The sequence below is a fragment of the Falco biarmicus genome, chromosome 8, assembly GCF_023638135.1.
Source record: "Falco biarmicus isolate bFalBia1 chromosome 8, bFalBia1.pri, whole genome shotgun sequence".
In the NCBI taxonomy this organism is placed as follows: Eukaryota; Metazoa; Chordata; class Aves; order Falconiformes; family Falconidae; genus Falco; species Falco biarmicus.
In genome coordinates, this window is record NC_079295.1 from 20,388,991 (window position 1) to 20,415,194 (window position 26,204).

A 26,204-nucleotide genomic window follows, 5' to 3' on the forward strand; every position below is an offset into this window, starting at 1 on the left:
AAATTTATTAACAACTAAAATCTCTTGCATTCACACCACTCTGCTGTAGCTAGGATTGAGAAGACAAGCTTTAAACAAAAAGAGCTTTCATACCCTGCTCCGGTGTGACCAGTCATTGTGGGTTGCTTCAGGACTCATAACTACCGAGGGGACTTCTGAAACGGGCACTATTTGAACTCCTGAGCATGGTCTATAATCTTGCTTAATAATTACATCAACTGTGACAGTTTAATTCAGTGTAGGTATCCAAAACTATTTCTGAAATTAATAATAAGCATGCTTTACAGCTTATGCATGTCAAAAGTTATAAGACAAGTTTCATCATGGAACTTAACTATTTTAACATGACTTTTTAAATAACCTAACAATTTAAAACAATTACATAACATTTTTTCTTTCTAACTTTTAAAACAAAAAATGTTTCATTGCTTTTATAGGGTTGAGTATAGTTAGGTGACCTCTACAAAAGGCTTCCTCTTTGAAGTGTTCTCTGAAGAGAGCTTCAAGGCAGTTGAGTGTCTCAGATTGTGATTTTGTAAGGTTTTGATGCTAGAAAATTGTTTAACAAACAGCTTCCAAATATTTAGATTTTGATTAATAACACACAGTGCCATGGTATTTAAATACTATGAAGTACAAAATCTAGCATGTGGCAGAAGAGTATGTGTTCCACATGGTTAGGAGGCTAGGGATGGAGGCATACCAATATCTGAGCAGGAGGGAAATAGTTATACAAAGCCAATTAAACTATTCTTTAGGAATATATTATACTGTTGTCTCTACTTGTGCCAGAGCTTTCCCGCTAACTCTGTGGTTAGAAAGGATGCTCCTTCAGCAGTACAGGGAGCTCTGGTTACCATTGCTTTGTTCTTCACATGCCTGCATCGTGTGCGAGTCCACAGAACCCTGGGTTTGGTTAACATTGATGTCCCAGCAGACAACACTTTGGGGATATCAGCCAAATTTATTAATACAGTAATATATGAATAATACTAAGTAAACACAGGGAAGCTGTTGTGCCTAACTACCTTGAAGAGCAATGCTCACACCGAAATCAGTCACAGGGCCTCAGAACCTTTGACTGTAGTTTGATTCCTATATGGTTTCACAATCTTCTTAAATGTTGAAACTTTACTGATAAAAGGAGCTTTACTCTGCCAAAAGGAGTTTTACTGTGTCTAAGGAGGCAAAATACTACTGTATTTGGAGTCTTTCCAATGGAAGGACTTGAACTGATGTTAAGAGATACTGAACTGGTCTACACTGAAGGGTTCATTTATAAATCCCACCTCATTTATAGCCTAATTACTACTAGATCAGGATTACATCCAGTCTCATAGTAATTATATATTAGCTGTATATATTAGCGCTAGGATGAGATCTGATGTTTGCACACAAGTATTTATTTTATTAAATGAAAAGGAGAAAAGACCTGCCTAACTCTGGCATCATATGGCTGTGCCTCATTTGCATATATACCTTTTAAATTCCAAAACAGAAAAAACTTGTAACTTTAATTTCTATTTCGTGACAAGCCAAAGGGGAAAAAAAAAAAAAAAAGCCAAAAGCGTAATTTTTTTAAAAATCAAATTTTCTATGATGGAAGCAAAATGCAATCTAATTAGCTATTTGCTGTGAATACATTAACATTGTGAATATGCACATTGCCATTTAACATGCCAATGCCATGCTGCAACTGTCCAGATATAACACTGTCAGAAGGTGAAGTGTACCTGTAATTCTCATTGATTTCAGCATTATTTTTTTTTTTTCATTTATAATGGCTGGGAGTAGTACATAGCCACAGAGATATGTACAATGGAAAAGACTCATAACCTGCATTTGTGAGCAGTTTCACATTTGAGACAGCAGTCTGAAGAAAATCCTTCCACAGGCAGTTCTGTTAGTGATGGGTAGTGGTTACAATATGAATATGCTTTCAGCAGTGCACTGGTATCTAAAATGGACTTTGACACTGAAGTGATTCTGTCTTTGGATCAACATAGCTAAGGCTGTTAAAAATGCGAAGAAAAGAGCTCATTCAGCAAGCCGTACTAATTATATCTAGCCAACATTCGCAAATTGTTTAATTGTGGATTGGTATTACTAAATCTCAAGGGTTATTTTGCAGTTGTTGGTATCAAAATTAAAAATAGTCTCCATTTAATCTCTTTGAGAAGAGTTGAAGCTAGATGTTGTGAAAACAAATTGTAAATATTAAATAAAAGCCTTATAATCAAATGTCTTTATACCTAAATGAATTATTATCTAATGGCTGGAATCTAACTTCGGAATCAACTACAGAACTTCTTTCATAGTGTTCATTTACCCCATCACAGAGATAATATAATAAACGTTTTAATAGAACATTTTTATAAGCAGGAATGTGACAAATTTTTCTGATTCAGGGTTTGAGACTTTATATTACCATCTTTAATCTCAGCTAAACAAAAGGCAGCTGCTCAGACTTCTTAAGCACAAACACAGTTTAGTGACTATCCACAAGAATCAGTATTCAGGTCTTTTTAAATCAGGAGATTTCCACCCCACCCCCCACCCCCCAGGTGCTTCCCCTGGTGAATTCCCAGTCTGTAGATGCACACACCTACTGCAGCTCACAATCTATCACAATTTCTGATTTCAAAATTAAGTAGGCTGATATTTCTCCAGTCAATAGTGCTGAAAGGTACATGCTGAAAAAGGGAGAAAGACCTTAAAGCCTTAAGGTATCGAGTGTTTTGAAAATGCTTAACTCTTGCAGTCTCCAGGAATTACAGGAATATAAAACTGCAGCACTGAAGTTGCTGACAAAATGCTTTTTACTGCTGCGCTCTTTGTCAGCTGCGGGAAGACTAATCAAAGCCTGAGGCGCCTCATTGTTGTTATAATTTCTTCTTTCCAAGAAGGCTGTTCTCTGAGATACTGGAGCATGAGTTTTTCACCTGATGGATTGTTGACTTTACTGATGCAGCTTCACAACCAAACCCTTCTTACTGTCTGTGATTTACAGAGCTAGTTCTAGGCAAGTTCAAGTAAAGCTGTTTGTATCCATGTCACTTTGGATGCATCTTGTTTTGTGAGCAATTAAAAAAATACATCATGTTTCGTACTCTGGAGATATTGCTGTTTGTGGTTGTCCCAAAATTTAAACGTTTTGCATGCCTCAGACCACCTCAGGAAGCTAGCAGGGTAAACAGAGTCCCCTGACGAGTGGCTAACAGGGGGGCTCACTTTCAGGGAAAGTGTGTCTAATAGCAGGGCATTACTATAAATCTCGGGTTTGATGTACACCCTCTCTTAAATGTTATGGGAGTGGCTTCAGTATCCTGCAGCTTCTGCGTCCCACTTGTAGCTGCAGCCAGGCATATTTATAAATTTATTGAAGGCTGAAATTTTAAAGAGGAGTTATCAACTCTCCTTATAGATGCAAAAATCAAAAATTAAGTCATTAGTTTACCTTTTTTCCCACCTTCAAAATGCTACGTGTCCTTATTATTTTCAAGTCAAAGTCACAACTTTGGGGGATTTTAGAGTTCTGTGATGGTTGAACATTGAGTGCATACATATTTTTTTGACCTTAAGTAGAGAAAATAAAAGACGTAGAACTAGTTTTGGAACTATTTTCTAAACAATCTCAGTGTGTAGCATATAATACTATACTGTGTCCTAGATAATATTGATTTGAAATTGATCTCTGAAGTAAAACAAACAAATGAGAAAATATTTATTTTGTAAATGTAACGATTACATTTATTCATAGCATATTCTTAGACAGCATCTCTCAGACAGCATTTGTGATTCACAGACTGCTGGGACCTTTGGATTATTTCTAAAGGAACCTGTGAAAAATGGCTGAGAAATGAAGTTAATTTATGGGACATCACCTGTAATTGTGCAATTAATGGTTTTAACTTGTCTTGCACTTTCCTGAAATGCTATAGGAGCTTTTTGGATTTTCTTTTGTAAGCCCTGAGGGTACCAAAGAGTCCTTGAGCTTTGACTGTTTCCCAAAAGTCCTTGCTTGGGTGTTTCTAAAACAGCTTGATGCTTTTCAGCTGGGCAGAGGGCATTTAAGCAAGTACCGAGTGCAAGGAGAGGTAAGAGGCCAGTTCAGGTTTTTAACCGCCTTATTTCTCTTCTGGCTTTGAGAAGTGAATGCTGCATCATCACTGCTTTGTTGTTCATTCATGCTTTCAGGTACAGACTGGGGAGGTGGTTGGGATTGGTATATGATCTATACAAACAACGTGAGTTTTTCACCAAGTGCTTTAGCAAATCTGGGCATGAAAGGTATTTCTGTGGCTAGCACACTTGATGATCTGACAGCAGATGTAACTTCAGTCTCAGTGCTGTGGAGGTCATCTAGCCTTGTGTTATCACAGCAGAGAGATGAATACTGGCAATAGTGACCATCATCTCCTTCCTGGCTGAATGCTGTTCTTGGGCATTTTGTGCTTGATGGTGCGCCTCTTCAGAGAAGTGGGCATCTTAAGCTCAACAGAATCCTGAGGCAAATGGTATTTCAGTTTCATCTAATTCCAGTGATACACCAAGTGCTGAACAAAAAACCCCAGAAATGACAGGAGAAACTCGAGATTGCTTTTGTCCTGAATCAAGAGGCGTTCTTACTCTGCCTTGCAGATAGATGAGTTTGCAAATGCTGCTGCTGCTAATTCCCTTGAATGCATGACCCATGAGATTGAAAGTGAGCTGACAGGAGATCTCCTGTGTTGCCACATGCTAACGGCTCAAGAATATGCAGAAGATATAGGCAGACCTTCATCGCCAGTTTCCTACAAGAAAAGATGAGTTGGTGAGTGTGCTGAGATTTGCATTGGGGTGGACTTTCAATGACTCAAAATCTTTCTTGTTAAATGCCTATAAAAGTAGCCTCTGTTTTTGCTGGATCATGCAGAGAGCCTTAGGCAACATGAAAACTATCATGCATAATTGCTGTGAAAATGGTTAACTATATCTAGGGTTTGTCCCTGACTTCATCTGGATTTCCGGCTTTATCCAGTGAAACAAGCAATGAATGTGTGAGCTCCTGTTTTTGTTCTAAATATAGATGCTGTTGAGGCAAAACTCTAAATGACTTATTTTCTTCACTTTTAACCGCAGTTTTTTTACTGCGAGCCTTTTTCTTTTCTGTGTATTTTAATTATCGTTTTGCTTTGAAAGCAAGACATGGCTTTGCTTGGCTCTTTGCATAACAAAACCAAGACCTTCATCACAAAGGTGCATCCTCAAGTCTGCTGAGTTGGAGAAAACGATTTAGATATGTTTGAAACCTTTTATACATTTTTAGCTGAAATATGTATTGAGATTGTGATCAAATACTAGTTTCGCCAGTACTTCTCTGAAACAAAGAATTGTTAGGACTGAAACTTGCAGATTCAGACTGTGCGAGTATGCTTCCAATCTAAGGGTTAAGAAAAGACGCAATCATTCATGCTATTCAGTGATGGACTGAAACTTGCATTTGAGAAGCGACTTTGTAACTTATCTCGGTTAAAATGAAAAGAGAAATATCTTTACCTGGAAGATAAAAAAATAGTAATGTTGTTCTCAACCACCTACTTAGGAAAATTGGGTACAAATTGACATAAATTGGGTATTGAAGCACAGGTACCACTAAAAGCGTGACTGATTCTATTAAGTCTTTTCCCACTTTGTGCTGCAAAACAATCTCTGTCTTCTCACTAGAATGGTTGGACACAGCCTTGTAAATGATGGTGCAGATTTCTGTTCCAGAGGCTGTAAATGTTTCAGATGTGTTTGTCAGGCCATACACTAGTTACACTTTAGCATTAGCCAAAAATAACAACACTTCATTGTTACTGAACTTAACATAATGCACCTATTCAAACCTGGCCACCTACCTACACATTCCAACCCACAAAACACCACCAGGGAAGAAAGCTGGAGTGGGGACATCATTTGGCAGATACATATCATATATTAGCAATCTTCTCAAGGGTTTTCACTGAACCTGCAGTGCAGCTGAATAGCTGCCATTGGGGCACCAAGCTCACGTTGTAAGGGAATGTAGCAAGAAGGAATCACTAATACAGACATTATTAACAGTCACTGATTCTTTGGAAGATAAACAGAACAGGATACATAAACGTTCTCAGCTGTGTGTTTCAGGCTAAATCAGGGCACCAAAGTAAGGAGCACCAGCTACCAAAAGCTGCCTGAGTTGGGACCCTGGGTGAAGCACGAGGGCACTGCGGCCCCTTCCCACCCACCCGGGGGCTTGGCTGCCTGCGCCCGGTGCCGCTCTGGTGGGGTGTGCGGCTGTGCCCTGGGCTCCGGCTGCCCCAACGCGGCTGTGGAAGGAGGGTCTTGCTGCGGGCTTGTAGGCGTAGCTCTCGGGCAGAGGTAGTGCTGGGGTATGAGGCTGCAGGCGTGCCTGCCCCTGCTTCTGTGACCTTTTGTGGAAGTCTCATGATCCAACCTCCATCCCATTTTTACCTGACTTGGCCAAAGACCTGCTTTGCCACTGCTGGCTTTCCTGGCATGTAACTGGACTTCTGGCTGATTCTGGTTAGTGTTACCAAACCTGCTTTCCTCTTCTTGCTCAGGTATTGTGGGAATTCTGTTCCTGCTGGCCTTGGTGTCACCCTGAGTGTCTGGCTGGGGTTCTGTGTGTAGCTTGCCTGCTTCAGGCCACCAGCTGCCCTGGTGGGAAGGGGACAATGTCTCCATCCCCTGGGCTATGAGCCAGAGTCACCAAATGGCACATCTCGCTCCCTTAGAGAACTTCAGGGATGTTGGAGACTTGTAATTCAAATGGAAGGGAAGACTGCACATAGGAACCAGGTTTTCTCTAGCAAAAACAAAAGACCCTTTTATTTTGGTGGGAAGACTGTAGCCAATTATAAGTACTATTACAAATGTTTTTGGAAACAATGGTTTACTTCTGCAAGCTGTTCCAGATCTTTGAGATGTTTGAGCTTTCCATCTGTCATCCAATATGTAACACTAATGGATATAATTTAACAGAGGATGTAAAAAAGAAAAAAAAAAAGTTAATGTCATTGACATACTTTGGTTAATGTTTTATAATTAACTTTTTCCCCTTTACCATCACTAAAGGACTTTGGACTACGTTTCTATGCCACTATATCAAATAAGGCAGAAAATATTTTATCATATTTTGATTCCTATTTTTACCCCAATTTACATTATGGCATGTTAAAGATTTCCACTGTTCAAATCAGTGAACTGACATTATTCATTGAGATTTTAAATCTAAATGTTTTCACACTTTTGGTTTCCATCATGTATTTGATATAACTGAAATGTAACTAATTAGTACTGAAGTACAACTTTTCGTTTATCACATTTTTACAGATAGATTTTTAGGCATTTATTCTGATTACTCGTTTATTAGGATACACTGCTTCAGATTAGAACCCTGACTTCTTTTAATAAGGATCCTGAAATCTATTAATACATCCTACATGTAAAAGGCCTAACAAGAATCCTGTTATTCCCACAACATAGTAGTATTGCTGTAAACATCACAAAGTGATTATGTTTTCACCATTTCATTCAAAGATGCATGGTGCTAATACTTATTCCTCAACTTCAATATCATTTTGGAACCACTATCCTGAGAAGTAGATAATGTTAGAAAGAAGGCGAATTATTAATGCAGAGTGGCATAGTCAATAGGCTACAAAATACACTTTTAAAATCATGCTTTTACAAACATGGCACAGACTCTGCTGTAGCACTGTATGCTCTAAAAGCTGCAGATATATTTTAGAAAACACTGATGAAGCCATTACTGCTCCATCCATTTGTTCATAGTATATATCATTATTCAAGAAATTTAAGAACTGTAATGATGGAAAATCACACAGAAAGAAAAGAAAAGGAACATGGACTTTGTCAGAAACAAGGGCTACATTTTTATTCAAGAGGCCCATAATGACGGAAAATCACAGTGAAAGGCAGAGACGAAACAGGGATCCCATAAAGGACTGACACACCACAGCGGCACAAGTAGTAGAACAGTCATAGCAAGTGGATAAAAATAAAGAAAACAAAATTAACTAGAGAAGAGCTGGACTCGGGGATGAAGCACAAAACAGAAACAAATCACAGCAAATGCTGAAGATTAATTTCAAAGAATCTGCTGAGAATGAGTGGAGAGACAAGTTGCATCAATATTAATGAAGCTGAAATAGAACTCCAAATGGCCACGAGTACAAAATGGCACACAAAGCATTTTCTTTTAAATAGGTTGGAGATTGGATCATGAGACCTTCACAAAAATGAACAGAATTTACAACAGATGTTATTATGGGAAATGTGATAAACAATCACAACCTAAATCTTAAAAAAGAACTACAGAAAAATTAATTACCAGCACATAACATTTACTTTAAAACAATGGTTTATAGATGAGATATTCAGGAAAGTAAGAGAAGAATATTTTCTGATATCCAGTGATCTATAAATGTCTTAAAGGGATCTTGTACGTCTTCAGATACCAGTCTTTGATATATACTTTTTTCCCCCAGGCAGCTAGGCACCTCAAATCTTTAGTAATATATTCCACTTTAAGTTCATATAACGTGCAAGCAAATATTATTGCCCACCTTGAGATGAAGAAAGAGTAAATATGTCTTATCTATAGGTTGGCAGTCAGAGCTCTGTGCAGGCGGGAGATAAACTTTTCTTCTCAAATTACTTAAGCTGCCCACTCATGTCAGACAGCCATGACTACAGGCTGTGGAGCTTTCAGACATTCTCGAATTCTTGACATTAAAAATTTCTGCCCCACCAGCTGACAACTGCATTCACTTCTCGTCAGATAGCCTATGGTTAGAGACAAGGGGTCACTCTTTAAGAACCTGATTTCTAAAAAAGACCAACACAAATGTGTAATTTCTCAGATGATGTTGTCAGGAGTCCTGTAAATTGTAACCGGCGTGTCAAACGTCGTAAGACCTCCCATAGCGAGGAAGCAGAGTGAGTACCTTTCCCGACAAAGATCATTCTTCCCTATGAAAATTTCTCATGACAGGCAAAATTTCAGTGTTGCAGAGATACAATCAGTCGATCTGTTCCTCTTACGTAACAAATTAAACTATTAAAAGTTTTGCATCTGACACAAGAGTGCACGTTTTTCCTTCTCATGGCAGGTCACTGACGTTATTTCAGTGCCTCCCCGCAGCTCACCAGCCTTCTCCACTTCAGGGCTCTCATTGCGCTGGCTGTAAACATGCTCACCTTTCTTGTACGTGGTAGTCAAGACATAATGATCTAAGTAAAGCTGTTGAGAGGAATAAAAATACTTCATAAGGCAAAGTTTTGGCTTAAAAGGGACACGGGGATATAAAATATTGGCATAAATATATATAAAGATGTAGATTAGATTTGCCAGAAGAACAGTTATTTTTGATGGGCCATGGTCTCATGTCTCTTCAGGGAAGCAGGAATTACATAGTGGCAGCCCATAGTTCAACTCTGGCTGAAAATCCCTGTGCAGAACTTCTTTGGGTTCTGAAATCCCTATCAGCAAAATCTGTATCTAAGCTTCCCTGGTCTTACGTCATGCTATGGTTGTATCCACAAAAATATTAGGATTGTGAGGCCACAGGATTTCTGTGATCATGCTTTATTTCTTAACACGGTGATATTAAACTTTACCACTTGATAAATAATTTCTCGGTGTTTGGTGACAGGACTTCATTGTCTTTCCAGAGCTCCTCTGCAGAGGTGTTCTCAGGTTGATCGGTGAGCCTTTCTGGTGTGGCCTGTTCTGTCCTGCTGTGTGCATCCTCCATCCCAGCAGCTAGCCAGGCAGGACTGTGATATCTTCCTACTACTGATGTGCATCTAATTCTCATTTTGGGGAAACAGGGCTTGGGGTGCAATGGGAAGGTGACTGCTAAACACAGGTTTGTGTTCAGCTGCGCTGGCACCTTAACAGTCGTTACAGATGATGGCGCCTGCAAGGAGCTGTGACTGTTACTGGTCCGTGATGATGAGGACTGTTGGGACCTCTGCAGTTGCTGTGGACTCTCGGTTTATGCTGGCAGCACCAACAGTGCACATATACAAGCTGTTTCCTAAGCTACAACACAACAAATCCTACATTTACAGATCAGAGTACTTCACAGTTTGGAACAAAGTTAGGAAAACGACTTTGTAAGTAAATGATGGGAAAAACATTGGTGCTGAGTGAAGTGTTGCTGTGCTGTTAAGCTTTTCCAAGTAAAGAATTATGAAAGAGGTCCTCTCCTGAACGCTTAAATGAGGCATAATTGTATTTGACTTTTTCTTATAAATAAGAACACTACCATGAATCTAAAGAAAAATAATACCTGTATGATGGAAGGTTTAAATTGCTTTTAAAATTGTTTTTTTTTAATAATACAGGAGCTGAATTAGTAGGAAGTAGTAACAGAATTCTTATCGTAACCACAAGAATACAATGCCAGCAGTTTGCTGATAGTATTTACATGTAAGCTGAAGCATTCTACATGACAGATCTCCACTGTTTTTACAGAGGTCACTGTAATCCTAATGTAGAACACAAAGTATCATCCCACCTTCTCAAGGGGGTGCAGTGCTACCACAGTATTTCTGAATTGGACTGAGGTATACACCCATCTGATCATCCTAACAATGTACCTTCATGAGGCAAAACACAGTTTTTCCTCATGAAGTACATGGGTAACTGTTTTTTCCAGCCTCTAGAAATGTAGATGAATCATAGCATTAATTGGTTTTATCTGAACTCTTCAGGTTGTAAAATAAAATAACTAAAATTTTAAACAAGAATTTCTGCATGATGTACTTCAAAATTTTGTTTAGTTCTCATTTTACAGTCATTTTGCAAACTATATATAGTGTATAAAAATTATAGTATAGTTTTCATTTTACTTATGTAGCTTATTAGATAACTCATCTTGTTCTTCCCTCAAAATAGACTGTATCTCACCAGGCTAGAAAGTAACTAGCTTAATGTACGTTAAGCCAGCCCAGAATGAGGTTTGTGGCTTTTTCTCTGAGAACACTTTTTTGAGTTCAATTATACAGATCTCTCACTACATTTTTGTACTATGTTCAGTATATGAAACAAAATTAAGTCATTGAATCTATCATAAAAACACTACATCACAAATATTTTTGTGCCCTAGAAGAGAAACATGAAATGTCTTTGAAAGCTGGCAAGTCTACTATTCTTGCATGGACATTTAACTGCACACAGTTAAAAAACCTAGACTGAATGTAAAATATTATATTATTTTAGCTTTCTGTGCTGTAACTTCAGACTTGTGCTCCCACAAAATCTAAGGGTTAGAGACAAGTTATAGAAAAAAAGTATAATTTTCCCTAAAGTTTCTTCCTTGCAGGCATCTCCCAGTCTGCTGAATATGCCCAAAGATTTGTAGAAAACGGATTCCAGAATAAGTCCTTCTGTGGGCTTATTCCTAGTCAGTATTCTTGCAGTTTTTTGGTGTTTGATTTTAATAAGTATACAGGTACAGCCCAAATTCAGAGACAGAAGTCTCCTTACTTGTAGGTTAGAGCATCTTGTTCCATTGTTCAATACTAGCCTTCAAGGCGTAAGAAGTATTTAACTTGCGTTCATTTCTTATACTTGGTTGTTCAACTATCAAGGGTCTTGATTAATCCAGTCTTCAATGCTACCTTCCCCAGCACTAACTAAAATGAAATTGGAACTTTTTTCTTAGACCAGTACCATTTCTTTTCTTCTAACAGTCCTTTTATGTCTTTTTCATTTGTAGAAAAGAAAAATATTCTGGTCATGCTGGAATGGTCCTAACATCTTTGAAGCCCAGAAAAAGCCTAGTATTGCTCACTCCAGGATCAATCCCAAATTAAGATTTTTTTTCTCTCTTTTTGTTAGTAGAAATCATGGAGGTATTTGTATTTTAGATTGGTACTTGCTTTTATGCTGTCATTTTGCTAGGCTACTGAAAAGTTCAAAGTAGACCTGTCATTTTTTAACTAAAATGTAATTAATTTTCAGGTAATTTCTCCTACTATAGTACCTCTCTCTGCTTGGCTTTCTCTCTCTCTCTGTGAGAGACCCTGTCTTTCACTATTCTTGCTATGAGCATCTCCGTAGTCATTATGCCTGCTAGTGACACTATCTGTGTTAAAGTTATGAAATTCAGCTGAAGTTTCCAGCCTTGTGATCCAGAAATATTAATATGTGGCAGACTGGACTGTTCTGCATTATGTGCTTCTAGACTCCCAAAGTCTGGGATATTGCAGAAAGGGGTGAGAGATGCTTTACGCCACCACAGCAACCCTGACTGACTCTGGAGCAGCACTAACATCATTAACAACCTGTTACCGTTCTTCAGACAAGGATAGTTAGCACAATACAAAAGCATCTAAACAAGTAAGTATAAACCTCAAAGTATAGTATGAATTTAAGTGTATAAAGAATGGTACAAGGTTAGATTCTTTGTGAAACTGGCTGGACCCACAGTTAAAAGAACAAACCCTATTGAACCCTACCAAACATGATGTTTAAAAATATTGTATTAAAGCACAATTCAGCTGGGTGATGACTACCTTTAAACTTCACAGAACTCAGTGAACGCCATTTAGTTTAGCCTGTGCCTTTGAGTAGTGTTTCCTTTCAGTGCCGAGAGTATTTATTACTGGGAGCCATCCAGTTCCCTCCAAGTAGCACGGACCCAGGCAATTCGTGAGTGTTGCTGTGCAAAAGCAGCTGTGTTCTTCTCACCCCCTGGGTTGCACTGAACATTGCCTGGTCACAGCAAGGATCAGGGGCTCTGTCTATTCTTTCAGTGCTACAAACCCACTTATTTTTGCAGTTAATGGTGACTTTGCAGTAAATATATGTTCTGGGCAGCAAAAAGCAGAGTATGTTGGTGGCACTAACCACAAAGTGTTTGTTTTATTACTCTCTGTTAAACATTGTTTTTAATCAGGTAGAGTTGCTCCAGGGCTGTTTGACTTCTGCACGTGTTCCAGCTGTACAATACGCTGTATTTGTGCAGTACTTCTGTGTTGAGAGTTGACATTGAAATGACTGCTCTCTAGAGGTTTTTCCCCCATTAAACTTATAAAACACATTTTGAATGTAATGCGGTTAAGATTATTATGGTTTAAACTATGTATGCCAGTTTAAAATGAGTTTTTCACTGTTGTGACAGATTTGGGTAGAAACGTTCAAGCAAATAAGGCAAACCATGACTCTTAAAAGCAACTTGAAATCAAAAGCATGTAAGATGAAGTGTTACATTGCCAAGAGATGATTTCTAGCTGAAAGAATCAAATGCTTTAAAGTCCCGTGTCTGTATTTAGTGAAGTGGCCATGTGTACAGTAAATTAGATATAGGGGTTAATGGGGGGAGGGGGCAATTATAGCATGTATGAAAAGTTGTATAGAGATAGTTGTATGAAAAGCATAAATCAAAAAATTATTTTCAAACTTGCAAATTTTTGCACACAGCACTAACTTTTGAACCATATGTAGACCAACTGAAGTACAGCAACAAACGTAGTCAGGATCTTAACAATTTATTTTCCTCTTATAGAGTTCAGCTGTTTTCCCAGATAGCTACAATCAGAATTATACCTATTGTAGGCCCTATTATTTTATATATGTGTGTGTATATATATATATACACACACACACACATATATGCTCTCTCCTTTATTTCATGTAGCAAACTGCTTATGCCTGCATTGTGCTTATGAACTGGCGAGGAAAAAAAAAAGTTAGACTTAACTGGCTGCTAGCCAAATACCAACTTTCTGGTCACAGACAAATATTCAGCAGAGTTAAATATCTCTGGTTTATGGAGACAGTCAACAAGTTTATCTTCTGAGAGCTATTACGCCTGCAAGGACAACAAAAATGTCTGACAAAATCTTAGGATGGTGAGAATGTTTAATAAAAGGAAGAGCTCTCCAGAAGTAGCCTTTCAGAAAGTTTGTGGTCTTACTAATTGAGCTAGGCAAATCCATCCCTTCCAATTGCGTAACCCTACTTTTAGGGCAAGTATGGATAGAAGTGGGCTGTCTTGAGCTTTAGAAGGGTGGAAAACTAAGGAGTGTATATGCTATTGCTGAAAAGGAAACCAATTTTGGTTACTGAAGTTTGTAGTTTAGGTATGTGAAAGATGCAGGGGCTGCTCTGCTTTAAATATTTTTGGTTAATGTCAGTATTTCTGGATGTTTGGTGTAGTAATCCATTAGCGTCATTCAACAGCTAACTATACTTTAATCTGAATTAGTTGGTTGATTTTTTTTTTTCCTTTTGAATGTATAGTGTTAGATTTTCAGACAGCAGAAAGACCATGTAAGCATATTACCAGCATGAACTGACTATCATTGATTGTCACTATACTAGTAGAAAATCTCTGGATAAGGCATTCTTTTTGTCAACTATGTATATATATATTGTTGCAAAAATCTCATCACTGGAAAAAAAAGTTGAAACAGCCATTTTTTATGTGTAATTCCAAATTAGGCTTAGTTAAAGTATCCTTTCTTAGAAAAAAAAGGAAAAAAATATTTTTAAAAAATGTTCAAGATTATATTCCTTTTATTGTGACAGAGATGATATATAATCTGATGATACTCTCACCTTGACTCCTTCACTCTGGTGTTTTTCAAGTTTTAAGAATTTTGTCTTATGGACTTAAAATAGGGCATGCTATAAGAACAGTTTTTACTGCCTTCTCTCCTTCAATTTTCTTAGCAGGCAAACACTGATGGTGTCTGTCTTTAATGGTTCAGAGAAGCAGAGCCTAGGTTAAAGAAAATTTCCTTAATTTTTTGAAGAGTTCTGGTCTGGCTTCTATAACATTCCACAATTCATTTTTCATAGATTCATAGAGATTTCATCTTTCCTTCTTGAAATCTATTATTCCCAGATCATCCTCTCAAGAGGATTATTACTGTATTATTTATTAAATTGCCATGTGGATTGTTATAAGTAAGCCCCAATGTGTTTACAACGGGCTCCCCTTGACCATACGGTATCTTTATAAATGGCTAGATATGCATGAACAAAAATCTAGTGATGTGCCCAACCACCACCAGCGATCCTTTGAATGCAAAAAGCATACAGATGCTCAGGGTACGTCTCTGGGTGCTGGGTATTTCACCTTTCCAGTGCTTCCTGCCCTGGTGTAGGATTTGTTGGGTCAGGAAACAGAAAACCAGGAAGTCTGAGCCCACATCTCTACTTGCAGTGAACAGTTACCCTTTGTGTCTTGATGCTTCCCTTTTATTTATGTTATTATTTCCACAAGGGTCCAGGTTCTTGTTCACAGTTTCCTTGCAAGCCATAATCATCTCAGAAAGCTTTTGGAGTTCACATTCACCAAAAAAGCCTACAGAGAAAGACATCCTAAATAATAGTATCACATATATTGACAGGGCCAATTTAGGTTGAGAGAACTGTTGTTTTTATTGCTGAAGACTTATTTACTTTTGGTAAATTCTTTTAACAGAACTTAGATGAAGTTAGATGAAAAAGGAATTCTTTTTCTGGTCAAAATATTTTAAAAGACTCACAAAAGGAAACTGCACATACAACTAAGGTAAGTGTTTATATTCCTGGTAATTTCTGAAGATAACATTAGCACAGATTTACGGCAGAACAAAAAAGTTGATCTAGACACAGAATGCAGACAAGTTGTAATAATTACTCATTAATTTTTTTTCCTGTACAAATTATATAACCCAAACAATGCTACGCAGAGGAATTGTTGATCTTAATGACCCTTACAGCTGGTTAACTCTCTTCATTCTGTTTATGGATTAAAATTATATACTTGTTTGTTTGAAACAGCAAATGGAAGAAAAAGCCTTATTCTGAGAACTTTCAGTGCAGCCCTAAATTTACATGCTGTGTTACCTAATACCTCCTAGAAATACTGACTTCTGAAACTGGTCGGTTCTTCCCAGAACTGACCCAAGGGTCAAATCCAGCCTTGCATCTGAAGACTGAATAAATGGGCTTTGCATTCCTGTGGTGTTGTTCTTAGGGACAACAAAACTGATTTTGTAGAGCCATTCCTGCAACAGCAAAAATGCAGGCTATTATAATAATGATCGCTCATTACGGTAGATTCCTATTTACAGGTTTAAATGGAACCCCTGTGTGGAGATAATTTTTCTAGTATAATTGTAAACCCTTGCAGACTCCTTTTACTTCCTCCTGCCCGTTTTGGTGGGTTCTGCTGGGCAGAGGAATCACGGCAGGGTTCAGCGCTCCTCGTCTGGGGGAAGAGGTTGGAGCCCCCATCTGCCGCAGCTGTCCCTGGGGCTCTGCTCTCGACTCTGGCTCTGAGTAACCGGGCCTGAGAAATTAAATGACTTTATCTCGCATTCCAATTCTCTGTATACAAAGCATGCAAGTATTCACTTTTGTGAAGCAGCTGGGAGTCCTGACAGCAGGTAACTAGGGACATCTGACAAGGTTATGGGAAAGCTGTAATAGAAATACCGTACAAGTTATGGAACACCCCCCACCCCCCCCGACAGCTCACTGTGCCCCACGCTCAGGGCTGCAGAGTTCTGCCTGTCCTGTTTGTGGCTTACTCCCAAGCTGTGTGCCTGCCGGGGAATGGCAGGGATCCCTCCCCTGGAGAAAGGGTTACGCGCAGCAGCAGCCCTGGGTGAGTTTTGCTACCCTAGTCTGGAGCTGAGGTGGCCAGGGAAGGCCTGGTCATGCTGCTAGGGCAGGGGAGGGCCTGGGGCCCCGGGCGGGCGCCTCCTCTCCACCTGGGCTACTCACACTGGTGTTGCCGTCATGCAGCCCCAGTTTGGTGGGGTTTTGCCCCATCGCCTTTCCCGGAGGAGTTGCACTCGTTCTCTGAGGCAAACGGCGCCCTGGGTGGCCAGTGCTCTCCTCGGGTGCACTGTTGCAGCCACCAGCCCGCAGCCACCAGCCATCCCAGCGGCTGCAGGGGATAGCAGCCCCACTGTCGCCAGAGCTCGTCTTGCCCCGAGCCCAGCACCACACGGCCACTGGCGGGGAGCCAGGGCAGGAGCCGGCAGGGCCAAGGCTTCGGGTCTCCGGTCACAGCCGCAGCCACCAGCGTCAGCCCCCGCCACCCTGCTCCGGCCTTTGTAGCTGGGCTTTTGGATGTTTGCCAGAAAGGTAAACCAGTAATCTATTATTGATGAAGGGAACATTAATGTTGAAATTAAATAGTAGGATACGTGTAGATCTTCTAGCGTGCAGCAGTCTGTTGTCTATCCATGCACGCTATTACCCAGTTTTACAGGTTTTACTGGTATCCGCACTTCCGCAGGTTGCTTCTGTAGCAGGCGGGCTGCTCTCCTACGCGCGTTGCCATTTATGAAGTAAACGCAAAGGCGTCGGAGCGTAACTCATCTGAATCACGTTTGTCCACTTCTTCTGATGACGGTCTCCGACGGCGCCGGACGCCGCGCGCAGCCTGCGGGTGCCGGGGCGGGGGCGCGCGGGCGGCGCTGGCGGGACGCGGCGGCGCGTGGAGCCCCGCCCTCCGCAGCGACCTTTCCCCTCGCGCCGCTCCCCGCCAATGGGCGGCCTCGTCCCCGCCTGTTCCGCCGGCGTGGCCGCGTGCGAGGGGCCGCTCGCGCCTCTTCCTCTCAGGCGGGGGCCGCGCAGCCCGGCTCCGGCAGCTGAGGTGAGGTGAGCCGGGCCGCGCCGAGCCCGCCCGCCCTCTCCTCGCCGCAGGCCTCGCGTCGTACCGCCGGGCCGGGCCGGGCTGGGGGGAGTGCGGTGGAGGAGCCGCCGGGGCCTGGGAGCCGCCGCGCGGGGCGGGGGCGGGGGTTTCTCCTCGGCCTTCCTGAGGCGGAGGCGGCGGCTCGGCCGGAGCGTGCCTCGCCGGGAGGGGACGGGGTTGGGGGTGCGCGGCGGAGCCGCGGCTGTCGCGGGGCCTTGAGTGTGCGCTGCTCTGTGCTTTCAGATGCCCCCGAAAAAGGGAGGCGACGGGGTTAAAGCGCACCCGATCATCGGAAGGTTTGGGACGTCCCTGAAGATCGGGATCGTCGGGCTGCCAAACGTTGGGTAGGTGGTCAGGGGAGCGCGGGGCTGGGGGCGGCGGTGGGGCGAGGGGCAGGCCGGGGGCTCCCCGGTTTGCCTTTGCTGTGGGTAGAGTGAGCTGACACGGTTTCTGGGTGAAGATAGGTGCCTACACCTATCTGTATACGGGCAGAGAGACACGATTAGAATCGTTTTGCTCAGTGGCGAATCTTTAGCTTGAACTACCGATAGGTGGAACGATCTAAAACACTCGGGTAGCGTGAGGCTGGTGTGTACAAGTCTGGACAAGGTAATAGTAAAGAATTAAACAAAAGTCTTAGCGATTGCCGAGGTTTGTAATTTGCATTTCCTTACTTCCACTGTTGTGTGTGTGTAATACATGTTTTTATACAAATACATATGTGCATACAGATTCCTTTTATATTTTATTTTTTGGGGGAGGATGATATGCACAGGAAGCAGTTAATGGTACCGTGTCATTAGTAGCATTAGGAGTTCCGTTCTTGAAACTTCAGGGTTTGTGATGAAAAAAGTTATGTGAGTTACAGTTTGGGGAGTTAATGGAAGATGAATTGCTCTCTGTCACGCTTCTCATCGGTAGTAGTTATAGCTTCTCAAAGGAGCTATACTTAAAGCACTTAAAAAGGACAGTGAATTACCTGGAGAATAACCGTGTGAAACTATTGGTGTTAATTTGTGTATCGCATTTGCTAAAAGAAGTTCTCAGCATTCTCAAACTTTAAATACTTAACAAATGAGAGGAAAAGTTTGAGCATGTCTCAGAGCCATAAGTACTTTTTATTAAAATTTATTTTTCAGTGTGTAGGTAAATTGCACAGCAGAAAGGAAATTATTAGCAGTAACATTGTATAATGTGTCAGTGGGGAAAATGGCAGTTTCCTTATGATGTAACTTTCAAGGAAAACTGGCTGACTTTTGAGCATGTTGGCTGTATGCAGGGCAACTTTCAGATTTTTTTTTCTAGTGGCTGAGAAGTTACCCAAAACAAACGGAAAAAAAAACCCCAAACACCAAAACCTCCAGAATATTTATGGCAGAAGGTTCAAGGGTTAAGAACTTTCTCTCAGCAATAACTCATGAATTGCTCTTTTTTGGTTTAATAAATGCCAACTAACAAAATGATCTGCTACTTGGCAAGTGAAAATGTTCTTTCCCACCCTACCCCCCCCCCCCCCCCCCCGCCCTGATACCACTTGCAGGTTTTTTTCTATTGCTATTTAACAAGGATGAAAAATCTTTGGTAGGGTAGAACTGTATCTTTATATGACAAAAGATTACTTGTAATTGATTAATCAATGTGGTTTGCTTTCTGTGCCCCTCTTTCTCTTTTGATTGTTGACTTTTATTGCTTAGACACTGAAATTTTGTTAATGCAGAAATAGAGCTGAGGAAACAATACAGTTGTGGAAAGAGCTGGTGAGTCTTGGCAAAATTAGTTCACTCAGAATAAGTTTCGAGCATCCTTATTGGTTCCTCACTTTGGAAAGTGGTGGCCAGTAGAGCTGTGCTTTGCTTTTGGCTTAAAATTTCTTTGCGAACTGACATGTGCAATATAGTCACTTAAGGAATTTTAAAGGACAGGGAAGAGAGGTGAACATTGGGTTTCAATGGGACACTCTGTATGTGTATTTGAAAAGTGTCTTGTACTAGAAGAATCAGGGCAATGGTCACTGTTACTGAAGTAAAGGTTAAGTTCAGTTTTGCTTTTGGGTTGGAATAAGATGTGTTTCTATCCAGCCCTTTTAAATGCTTCTAATTTGAACTTCTTTAAGAAAGTGTGTATTTTGTTTATAGGAAATCAACATTTTTCAATGTACTAACAAAGAGTCAAGCAGCAGCAGAAAATTTTCCTTTCTGTACCATTGATCCAAATGAGAGTCGAGTACCTGTACCAGATGACAGATTTGACTTCCTATGCCAGTATCACAAACCTCCAAGGTAACTCAAATTCTTAATATTTTTCTTCAGTTAAGCAGCTGAAATAGTATGACTGAACCCAATGTTTTCATAGAAGTTCAATGTGCCACTATGTCTTTAAATTTTTACTGACATCTGTTTCAGCATGTGAAATTATATATGTACCTGGATTATACCTTTCTCCCTGCCCCCAGTATGACCTTTGTGCTACGAGAATGAGAAATCTGGGAGCTGCTTGCTAGTCATTGCTCAGCACTGTCTGATGCTTGGTGTTCCTGTCTTTTGAAGGTAGTGGCTCCCAGGTGACTTGGAGGATCTTCTGAAGAGATTTCGAAAACAGTAGTGGACATACCTAATGTGTCACGAGGCCGCTCATTTGTAAAATTTCCACCCTGTGTTTTGTATCGTCCAGAATATTGTATATGCTGTAGGTGGCCAAACAAATATCTGTCAACATAGTTGTATCCTCAGTCTTCTGACAGTAAGCTTTATGGGCATGCCGCCTTTTTTCTCCTGACTCTTTCCCTCCTTTTTATGGGCTCTGCTACTTGTTACCTGGTATATTCAGGGATATTCCTACAATATGTCTCTTCTACTTGTTCCCTTACTCTAGGAGTGTACTAATTTAATCATGTCAATGGCTGTTGCAGTTGACCATTTCCATAATCTGCTCTATGTTCAGTGTGGGAAATAGTTTTTTGCTTGAACAGGAAAACTAAAGGGGCTTTCAGAAAAGAGACACTTGTAACTTGTGAAACTCAGTTTGCAGTTACTTGCAGAGGTATCTTTAATGAAGTGAGTGTACATAAATCATAGGGCAAATCACCATGCATGCCTGTGCTTTTGTTCAGTGCTTGGGTCTCAGTTTTAGAGCCAGATCACACTCACAATTAAAGATTTATTAGTCGTTGATCAAAAAATCCATTTGCTAACTTAATTTTCAGGTCCAAACACATTGCTTCTGCCTGTAATTCCTGTGCACTTTTTAAATACTGAAAAATGCGTTAATATGGAGTTGTTTGTTTAAGTGGATGGTTATAACGTTATCTTGTTTTTCCTGCTCAAGTGAGTATTAAGCATACTTGTTACTGTATGGATCATAAAACAAAACTCTGCTGAATTTGAGATAGAACTTTCTGGCCGTTGGCTGTGCAGGGATAATGGAATGGTGTGGCTTTTAAGTTTTGTTGACAAATTTGTTCTAAATTGTAGTGTTATTGCTGCTTTTGCCACTTCAATAATCTCTTTTTCTTCTCACTTAGCTATGACTTGCTACTTCTAAATTAATAATTAGTAGTGACAAAGAGATTATTACCTCTCCCCTCATCCTGCCTTTGGCCATCTACCCTCACAAAGAGTGCTAAGATTGTAAATGCCTGGATGTGTGTTCTCTGACTTGCAAACTCTGTCTGTCTCTGGGAAAATAAAAAATGACCCTTAAATATTAATGAAAATAGTATATTTACTGAATACAGATTCAGTAAATATACTGAATAGGATAATAAGCCAGATAATCAGCTTTCATATGAATAGCCTCTTGAATTTTTAAGAGTATTTGTTACTTAAAATCAATGTCTGTGGGAATTAGTATGTAGTTATAGCTCCTGAGTTCACATATGCTGCTTATATGATTTTAATATTTCAGTATAACAGTAATAAAGCAGTGGTAAATCAGTAGCACAGTCGACTGAGGTAACTCTTCTTGGGCCATTTGCGCTTGTCGGCCTGAGACTAACTCAGGAAAGGAAGGCTATGCTCATGAAGATCTACAACTGAATTGTAATTTCAATTCCTTGATTTCTCTTGTATAGTCTTGATTTTGTTCTTCATCTTTATGTAATATGTTCTGTGTGTTATTTTTCTACTTGTTTGGATTGGTAGATGTAGTCAATCTATGCATGCAGCATGTTTTATAAACAGTGAGTTCTCTTTAAATTAGACTTTTGTCTAGCCTCAGGATCTCAAAATCTTCAATCTAAAGTATTCAGGTTTTTATTTCCCATATATTACACTTGGTCATCACATATCTGCAGTCATTATTGGGAGGGGGGGGGGGAGGGGAAAAGGGGACTTTGTCTTAACTAAAATAGTCTATGGCAGGCCAAAGTGATCTTGCCTTGATGCCTGCTGTGGGTGGGAAAAGAGTGGGGCTGCTGGGCTGGCAGTTGCTATCTGTCACACTTGGCTGAGATAGTTGCTGCTGCTATGGAGAGGTGGACTTTATTGCTGAAGAATATTGCTAGTGTGAGTTTGCGGCCATTCTGCCGTTGGAGGAAGAGTTAGGCTGTTAAGGTACCATTTGTTGCTTGAAGATCCATTCCTGTCTCCAAAAGAAGAAAGCACCAGCTTGAATGGGACTTGCTAGCCTATGCTGAAAGCTGACTGGTGTTAGTTAATTGGAAATGTAAACGTTTGTAAATGCAAGCACATAGACAACAATTTAGAGACTTATTACATAAAGGCAAATCTGTACTTAATAGATTAAGGTACGCTGCCGTAACATAAAAACTGTGCTTTTTTCTTTCTGCAGATGTATATGACTGTTTACAATAAATTCAGTGATCAGAAGGTGGGCTCCAGGAACTTCCAGTAAAAACTGCTATGTTGCTGCCAAATGAATTAGATGAACAAATTTCCTTGAGCTTTAATGTTACCTATTGCTCTCTTTCTGGTGTGAATGAAATGATGGATATTAAAAAGAGACCTTAATACCTTAAAATAACAAGCATTCAGATTTATTTTTAAGGTATTAATTTATGTTCTGTTACTAACTTATGTGTTTAAACTACTTATTTTAAATCATATATAATGTTCAGTGAAAGCTCGTATTTGTTACATTGTACCAACATATGTAGCTTTTTCAGAAAGGAAAGCCTGTTGTCTTTTTATTTTGTTGTCTTCCTACCCCTGTTCCCCCAACACCAGTACTTTCAGGCAAGGTTTGGCAGACCAGTGATTTAGTTAGTTCCAGTTTAGTAATTGGAAAGAGTATTTTCTTTGGACTGATTCACTTCAGCAGGAACTAGAGCAGAAAGATATTTATTTTTTTTTGTCTTCCCTGATCTGTGAATCTTAAGAAGGTAGCAGAAGATGAGATCTGCTTATTCTAAAATGAAAAAGATATGTTCTTCATCTCAGCAGGTAGCTCCTGCCTTGAAAGTTGGAACTTGCAAGCCAGAAACAGTTGATCTGTTCACTGCAGTTAATATTTTAATGGAACATTTTGTGTTTGGAAGTGATGGGTTTCTTACACAAGAATTGTGTGTGCAGCACATCTGAATAAATGTTAGTAGCTTAATAAAAGCTTTAGTAAAGGTATTCTCATGCATTTTTTGTTCTAAATTTCATTAAGATGCTGCTTAATCACCTTAAGCCTAGAAATATTTTTTAGTGTATGTTACTGATGTCATTTGGACAAGTGATTTGGGGCATAACTCACAAATATCTGGAAAGCATCTGAGTATATATACCTACCAGACTTAGCTTGTATGGTCCTACCTACTACCACAGGTGTAGTGTACTGTGCCTGACCAGGAGATGTGTCTCAGTGGTGGTATTTGATTCAAGCCTCAAAATGATTTTGAGTGAGGGGGTGGAGGAAACTGCTATTTTCTCTTTTGTGCCCCAGATAATCTCCTCACTGCCATTGTTTGCATTCTTTCTTCTTTACTTTAAACGAAAGTAAAAAAAAAATTCAGGCAGAAGCAATGTAAGCCTAAGCTGTGTTTTAACTGTAAATAGTTAAAACTGAAGGACTGTATTGGCTGATAGTAATCAACTTTTGTGAAAACATTAATTAAAAAAGTGATTTTGAAGTCTTATGTTTCTGTTTCCTCCTCTGGCTAAAATCAAATGAGATTACAGGCAGGACTGAGTAAAATGTAAGTAGTTTAGTTGATCCTTTCTCAAGTTATCAGTATTCATTTAATTCCTTGTTTGTTTGCACCTGTAAGTGATTGTGTTGCCTTGCACACATGTTCACAAAACACAATGGTTATTGCAACCACAAATATTTCTATTTAACTTACACCGTTTTATCTATCTTGGGTGGCCTTTTCAGACTTAAATTTTAAAGCAGTCCAGTTATTCCACAGGAGGATATGTCAAGTAACGTAACAGTCTTCAGCTCTAGCACTGTCCAATATGAAACAAAAATTATCTTGAACTTACTGTAGGATGGCATACTCAGATACTTTATAAAGTTATGCAATGAAAATTAGGTAATCATTTGGTGGAAAGTACTATTTAGAAAACAGGTCAACACTGAGACTTTTTGAATGACATCACGTGGGACTTACTCTAGGTTTAAAAAGAGCATTTAGGTAAATGAAAACCACCTGTATTCACTGTATAATTCCACAGTGAAACACAAATAATTTAGCTGGATGTAACTCTGGCATACCAGCATCTGTAAGAGAGTCCATTTTTTTTACAGAAAACAACTCAATTGGTGTGTCCTGTTGTTAGTGTGCTCTGTCTTTGGTGTTACTGAGTTTGCTGGCTCTGCAGTTAGTTCTGAGCCTGTGTAAATCAGATTGGCTGTGATGCTTGTTCTAGCATTGCACATGAGTGATTTCCCAGCAGTGAATGAAAGAGCTTAAGTAGTGGTGACTTGAGCCATCTTTTCTGCCAGGTGGGAGAAGGCAAAATTTAATTAGTTGTATTTTGTTGGTGTAGTAACTGAATAGTTTGAGGTAGCTGAATAGTTTGAGAATGCAGGCATTTGATGTGAGGCACCAAGTATGTTTCAGTCCACACTGAATATTTGACCTTTTTCTAATTCACGTTGTTAGCAGATTTTTCAGTTATGGTTCCATGTGCTGTTAGGTTCAAGTCTTGTTCGTCAGCACCATGGATAAAATGCTGTTAGTGAAATTGGTCTTGCCTAGAAATGGCCAGGGTTCATCTGCAGTACTTAGTTCTTCAGAAAGAGATTCCTTTAATTACCTTTTGACGTATTTTGTTTACACTGGTCAAAACTGCTTGCAAGATTGTACTCCCTATTACAGCTTTTGCAGTCAATCTCCTGGAAGAGGGAAGGTCTGTGAACTGTTCTGTTTGGTAATGAGCCAAAAATAGCTGTGAGGACAGACTGAGTGGAACGGCTTTCTAAGAGGTTGTAAAAATATACACGTTCTGCTATTGCTGCTTCTACTTCAGCTCATTTGTGAACTCTTTAACAGATGAGTCCTGTTTAAGTCCTGTGAATTTTCAGGAAGGAAGAAGAGTTTCCCATTTCTAACAGATTTCAAATAACAGCTTTTAAAGACAGAAGAGCCTGTGCTGGAACCAGATGAGTAGCACTTTTGGCTTTACCAGAGAGAAAAGGAGAACTGGACATTTTACCATAATACTGAAGAATCTGGCCTTTTTGGTATGTGGGACCTAGGATCCAGGTAGAATTTAAGTTGGGAGAAATTTCTTGAATTATTCAGGAAATGAATAAAAAGCAAGCATGTTATGAAAATTATCAGCCAGGCTTACTGGAAAATTGCTGCGTTTTTGAATTTAGTTGAAGCTGTCGTGATTTTCCAGGGTCTCCTCGTGGTTGTGAGATTTCAGTAAACTGTAGTAAATGCTGCAGAGAAGTTATTGGGGTATTTTCTTTGGAGAGGAGAGGTTGTGGAAACCTGGAACAATAAAATCTCAGGGAGAGAAACAGCATTCTGGTTATGATTATTTGGTCTCAATCATAAGTCAAAGCTTCAGGTGTATACTACCTGCAAGTTTTCTCAACTAAACAAATACTTGTGGAAACTTGAGAAATGAATGTATATCTCTTCCCCTCAAATTTTTTGGGGAAAAAAATATGCACATCAAATTGCAGATACCACGTATATGGGCATTTTAAAAGAAAAAATGGTAACTGGTTGCATTGTACTGTTCAGTACTGCTGTCCTGAACAAACAGGTCAGGTAAAGAAACTCCTTTTGCCTGTTTAAATAACTGTTTTGGACAGAAGTTTGAAACAAAGTTGGTGAGAAGTAGGCCTCCTCCCCTGCAAAATGCATAACCTGATGGATATATAAATCTCTCATTCCCTGAGTAAATGCCCTAACCACAAAACTGTACTTTCTTTGGCCCAGTAAGTCTTGTGCTCTTTGTTGCACAGCAGCTCATACAGCGAAGTCAGCATGCTAACACAAAACTGCTGTTGCTGTATTTCTAAGTGAAATAAAAAAAATCCTTGCTCAAGGATTATACCTGTGTGTAAAATATAGAAATACTTCTGGATTTGGTAATC

General features: G+C 39.8%; 1 protein-coding gene and 1 long non-coding RNA gene across 3 annotated transcripts in view; both read left to right on the forward strand.

The window, feature by feature from the left end:
* The first annotated feature begins 4,647 nt into the window (after nt 1–4,647).
* Nucleotides 4,648–11,238, forward strand: LOC130154037 (uncharacterized). Its single transcript, XR_008823588.1, has 3 exons — nt 4,648–4,813; nt 9,724–10,170; nt 10,532–11,238. It is a non-coding gene; the product is annotated as an uncharacterized LOC130154037 (long non-coding RNA).
* A 6,293-nt stretch (nt 11,239–17,531) lies between these two features.
* Nucleotides 17,532–26,204, forward strand: part of OLA1 (Obg like ATPase 1) — a 103,635-nt gene continuing 94,962 nt past the window's right edge. Inside the window, exons 1-3 of one of the 2 annotated variants that reach the window (XM_056349018.1) lie at nt 17,532–17,668; nt 17,946–18,046; nt 19,838–19,981. In XM_056349018.1, coding sequence (XP_056204993.1) covers nt 17,946–18,046; nt 19,838–19,981 — 245 coding nt within the window. In that variant the 5' untranslated portion in view covers nt 17,532–17,668. Of the gene's footprint in view, nt 17,669–17,945; nt 18,047–19,837; nt 19,982–26,204 lie in introns of those variants that run through there. The other variant, XM_056349019.1, reaches the window with a different exon arrangement.